At 44.6% G+C, this 5,474-nt stretch overlaps 1 protein-coding gene across 1 annotated transcript in view; it reads left to right on the top strand.

Moving 5' to 3' along the window:
• The window catches only part of PIGL (phosphatidylinositol glycan anchor biosynthesis, class L), a 137,647-nt gene that overhangs the window by 117,805 nt on the left and 14,368 nt on the right, over positions 1 to 5,474 (top strand). Inside the window, exon 7 of the mRNA XM_011957972.1 lies at positions 2,896 to 4,002. Coding sequence (XP_011813362.1) covers positions 2,896 to 2,994 — 99 coding nt within the window. The 3' untranslated portion in view covers positions 2,995 to 4,002. The remainder of the gene's footprint in view (positions 1 to 2,895; positions 4,003 to 5,474) is intronic.

The raw sequence follows: 5,474 nt of genomic DNA, 5'->3' as shown, positions 1-5,474 counted from the left end.
CGAGTGATGATGAGCATTTTTTCATGTGTCTGTTGGCTGTATGAATGTCTTCTTTTGAGAAATGTCTGTTCCTATCCTTTGCCCACTTTTTGATGGGGTTATTTGTTTTTTTCTTGTAAATTTGTTTGAGTTCTTTGTAGGTTCTGGATATTAGCCCTTTGTCAGATGCCTAAATATTTTTTTCTTTATTACAGTCTTCAGAATTTTCATTTTATTCTGTGATCTTACACATTCATTTTGTTTGATGGTAAATTTCCTTTAAAAATTATAGTTGGAGGCTGGGCACAGTGGCTCACGCCTGTAATCCCAGCACTTTGGGAGGCCAAGGCGGGTGGATCACATGGTTAGGAGATTGAGACCATCCTGGCCAACATGGTGAAACCCCATCTCTACTAAAAATACAAAAATTATCCAGGTGTGGTGGCATGCACCTGTAATCCCAGCTACTCAGGAGGCCGAGGCAGGAAAATAGCTTGAACTCAGGAGGTGGAGGTTGTGGTGAGCCGAGGTGGGGCCACTGCACTCCAGCCTGGCAACAGAGTAAGACTCCATCTCAGAAAGAAAGGAAGGAAGAAAGAGAGAGAGAGAGAAAGAAAGAAAGAGAAAAAATTGTAATTGGACCGGGCGAAGTGGCTCACTCCTGTAATTTCAGCACTTTGGGAGGCCGAGGCAGGTGGATCACTTGAGGTCAGGAGTTCAAGACCAGCCTGAACAACATAACATAGTGAAACCGTGTGTCTACTAAAAAAACAAAAATTAGCCAGGCATGGTGGCAGGTGCCTGTAATCTCAGCTACTCGGAAGCTAAGGCAGGAGAATCACTTGAACCCAGGAGGCAGAGGTTGCGCTCAGCCGAGATTGAACCACTGCACTCCAGCCTGGGCGACAGAGTGAGACTCCATCTCAAAAAAGAAAAAAAAAATTGTAGTTGGGCCGGGTGCGGTGGCTCACACCTGTAATTCCAGCACTTTAGGAGGCTGAGGTGGGTGGATCACTTGAGGTCAGAAGTTCGACACCAGCCTGGCCAACATGATGAAACCCCATCTCTAAAATACTAAAAATATAAAAATTAGGTGAGTATGGCAGTGGGAGCCTGTAATCCCAACTACCCAGGAGGCTGAGGCAGGAGAATTGCTTGAACCTGGGAGGCGGAGGTTGCAGTGAGCTGAGATCACGCCACTGCACCCCAGCCTGGGCGATAGAGACTCCATCTGAAAAAAAAAAAAAAAAAAAAAAAAATCTTAGTTGGATTTCCTGTTGAAACAATGCTGCATAATATTTTCCCAATAATATTCTATGGTGATTGTTTTGCCTCAATTCTCTTTACCAGTTAAAGCTTGGTTATCACAGGTGTGTTTATGTCTTTAAAGTCATGTAGGTTCTTTTTCTTTTCTTTTCTTTTTTTCTTTTCTTTTGAGATGGAGTTTCGCTCTTGTTGCCCAGGTTGGAGTGCAATGGTGCGATCTCAGCTCACTGCAACCTCTGCCTCCCGGGTTCAAGCGATTCTCCTGCCTCAGGCTCCCGAGTAGCTGGGATTACAGGCATGAGCCCCCACACCCGGCTAATTTTGTATTTTCCGTAGAGACGGGGTTTTTCCATTTTGGTCAGGCTGGTCTCGAACTCCCGACCTCAGATGATCCGCCCACCTTGGCCTCTCAAAGTGCTGGGCTTCCAAGTGTGAGCCACTGCACCTGGCAAGGCATGTAGAGTCTGACAATAAATATAAAAGAGGTTCTTTACGTAAAAGTTTGTGAAGATATTAGCTTAGAGAGGCAAGTTAATTATGGTACTCAGAGATAAACAGGCACATCCTTTTATGTATATCTAGTGAAGTCAGTTGCTGTAATCTATTCTGTTCAAAAACTGAACTATACTAGGTCTGAATAACAAGATAATGTACATTTCCCCTAGAAGGTGGGAACGACAACTCACACCTGTGTGCCATTCCTTTTTTTCTTCTTCTGATAGTGATTGTACCTCCCGAAATGACCTAACTCAGAGGAATTTGGGCATCGTGTACTAGCGGGTACTAGGTTGCTTCCCATGAGACATCCCTGTTTGTGTTGTACATTTGAGGTAGTAGCAACATGATTAATGATGTGGACTGTAAACGGCCGGGCGCAGTGGCTCAGGCCTGTAATCCCAGCACTTTGGGAGGCCGAGGCAGGCAGATCACAAGGTCAGGAGACCATCCTGGCTAACGCAGTGAAACCCTGTCTCTACTAAAAATACAAAAAATTAGCTGGGTGTGGTGGCGGGCGCCTGTAGTCCCAGCTACTCGGGAGGCTGAGGCAGGAGAATGGCGTGAACCTGGGAGACAGAGTTTGCAGTGAGCCGAGATTGCGCCACTGCACTCCAGCCTGGGCGACAGGGCGAGACTCCGTCTCAAAAAAAAAAAAAAAGAAAAGAAAAGAAAAAAGAAAAGAAGAAAGGAAAAAAAAGAAAAAAAAGAATGTGGACTCTAGAGTCAATCAGATGGCTCTGGGTTAAAATCTCAGCCAGCTCTACTACCTACTAGCTGTTTGAGACTGACGAATTTCCTCATCTATTTATTTTTTAAAAAGCAGTAATAACAGTACTTGATTCACATGGTTATTAACATTGAGATGATGCATGTGGACTGTTTTGCCAGTTTTCTGGCATCCCATAGTGAGTGCTGTAGCTACCGTGAGCATTGTGTGTTATAATCACAGGGAGTAAGTAGGAGATGCGAAAGCAGGGGCCATGATAGGAGGCCAATCCAGAGAGGTTCATGGGTGACGGGAAGAAGACAGATAAGGCTATAGCATGAAGCATATTGGTGCGAGGAAGGATTTAAGGTGAGGTGGCCAGATCTGAAATAATGAAACAGCTCCAGTGCAAGTGTTTCATAACTGATTCTCTTTGATTCTTCTAGAGAGCCATGTCCTGCCACCGCAGCCAGCTCCTCTGGTTCCGCCGCCTCTACATTCTCTTCTCCCGGTACATGAGAATCAACTCACTGAGCTTCCTCTGAAGCCTTGAAGGGTTTTCAGATCCAAGGAACAAAGGGGAAAATAGACAAAGGTGTGCAGGGGACCTGGCCTGGCACTGGCTTATTTGCCTGAGCTCAAGGAGATCCCCGCTGGAGCAGCCTCTGCAAAAGGGAGCCCATGTAGGCCAGGGGCTGTCCAAACTCCAGCTTCTTCCCCTGGGAAAAAACCCAAAGAACCAAAAACAAACCACCCCAAGGATAATAATAGCTACCCTGCTAGCTTCTCAAGTTCTTGTGAATCACAATTTACATAATGACACAGTATATGTGGAACACCTAGCCCAGTGCCTGGGCAGGTCCCTATTATCATAAATGAATGTAAAAGTGCTCTAAAAACACTCCACAGATGTGACTTTTACGTTGTTTCCAAAGTAAGGTCACCAAAAACACATACATAAAATGCAACAGTGTGTGTTGAATTGGTTCAATCATAATTCATTTGATTTTTCTTTTATCAGAATGTAGGTCTAGGAAAAACGTGCCCTATTTAACAGCACAGCTGTTGACTGAAGCATCCAAGTACCAGTCACTGGAGTGGGCACTGTTTTATACAGAGACGATTACAAGGGCTCTGCCCCAAAGAGCTTACAATCAAATATGTCAGCTCTCAGTCTTTTTGGAGAAGTAGGAAATAGGAAGATAAATCTGAGACTTAAAAAAACACAAAAGATTCAAGAACCTGCTGTCTTAAAATTGTCCTACAAACAAAAGCGCTCTGAAAGCTCTGGCTTAGAAACTACTCTCAGAATCCAGCTAATGGTCCATGGAAGTGGCCTGAGGCAGGGAAGCTCAGTGGTGAAGAGCACAGGCTGGTAGCCCTGTGATTGAAGCCAGAATGACCAGCTGTGTAACCAAAGGCAAGGTGCTGAACCTTTCTCTGCCTCAATTCTCTCATCTGCAAAATGGGAGATAACAACGATCCCAACCTCAGAGAACTGAACAAGATAATACATGAAGGTGCATATCGAAGAGTCTCGCATATTCTGCTGGGTAAGTATTCCCTCCACCTGCCACAGGAAACACTGAATTGCTTCTCTATAGCTGCAGGTTAGAGACCTGCTTGTTCAGACTCTCTACCTCAGCTTGCCCCCGCTTTGCTTAGTGTCACCATTATCTTAAATGCCTCCTAGGGGCCACATAAGACTAATAGAGCTATTAGGCCCTGAAGCTGGAATCAAAAACGCAAATCTGGTTATGTGATTTGTCTACTTAAACTTTGTTAGTAGCTCCTAATAGCCTTCATGTGAAAGTGTGACCAGAAGCACGTTACTAACACTGGCTAGAGTGCAGCAGGAGAGTGTGGTAGGACAGGCTGACCTCTGCCCTGTTACTAGGAAGACAGACACTGACCCAGCCTTTCTGAACAGCAACTCTGCTCAGAGCTTTTAAAATATGCATACTCTATGACCTAAGGAATACTTAGAAAATCAAAATTATATACACACAGGCTGGGCACAGTGGCTCACACCTGTAATCCTAGCACTTTGGGAGGCCGAGGTGGGTGGATCACTTGAGGCCAGGAGTTCGAGACCAGCTTGGCAACATGGCAAAACCCCGTGTCTACTAAAAATACAAAATTAGCCAGGCATGGTGCCGCGGGCCTGTTGTCCCAGCTACTCGGAGGCACAAGAATCGCTTGAACCCAGAAGGCAGAGGCTGCAGTGAGTCAAGATCGCACCACTGCACTCCAGCCTGGGTGACAAAGCGAAACTCTGTCTCCAAAAAAACAACAATAATTATATACACAAGATCATCATTGTATTATTTATAATAGCAAAACTGGAAAAATCCAGTGATGCAATTGTGTTTTGTAACAAGGAAGAACGTTCACACCGTATTAAATTTTTAAAAGGGTTAGGAATAGCACAATCCCATTTTTGTTGAATAAATATATACACAAGTATACAAATAAATAAATACATATATATCAAAAAAAGATATATATCCAAAAGATAAATACTAGCTGGCAAGGTAATCTTTCAACAATGAACATTTATAATTGTAGAGGACTTTGTTGTTGTTTATGGATCATTTGGATGGGAGAATTTTGATATCATGTGAAGTTTTTAAAAAGTACGTTTATAGGCCTGGCCACAGTGGCTCACGCCTGTAATCCCAGCACTTTGGGAGGCCGAGGCAGGCAGATCACAAGGTCAAGAGATCAAGACCATCCTGGCCAACACGGTGAAACTCCATCTCTACTAAATACAAAAATTAGCCGGGCGTGGTGGCGGGCGCCTGTAGTCGCAGCTACTCAGATGGCTGAGGCAGGCGAATCACTTGAACCTGGGAGGCAGAGATTGTAGTGAGCTGAGATTGCACCACTGCACTCCAGCCTGACAACAGAGCAAGACTCCATCTCAAAGAAAAAAAAAAAAAGTGTGTATAGGCCGGGTGCAGTGGCTCACACCTGTAATCCAAGCACTTTGGGAGGCTGATGCAGGAGGATTACTTGAGCTCAG

This window comes from Colobus angolensis, unplaced genomic scaffold, assembly GCF_000951035.1.
Source record: "Colobus angolensis palliatus isolate OR3802 unplaced genomic scaffold, Cang.pa_1.0 Scaffold452, whole genome shotgun sequence".
In the NCBI taxonomy this organism is placed as follows: domain Eukaryota; kingdom Metazoa; phylum Chordata; class Mammalia; order Primates; family Cercopithecidae; genus Colobus; species Colobus angolensis.
The sequence above is the reverse complement of the archived record's forward strand: the minus strand, read 5'-3'. Positions and strand labels throughout refer to the sequence as shown.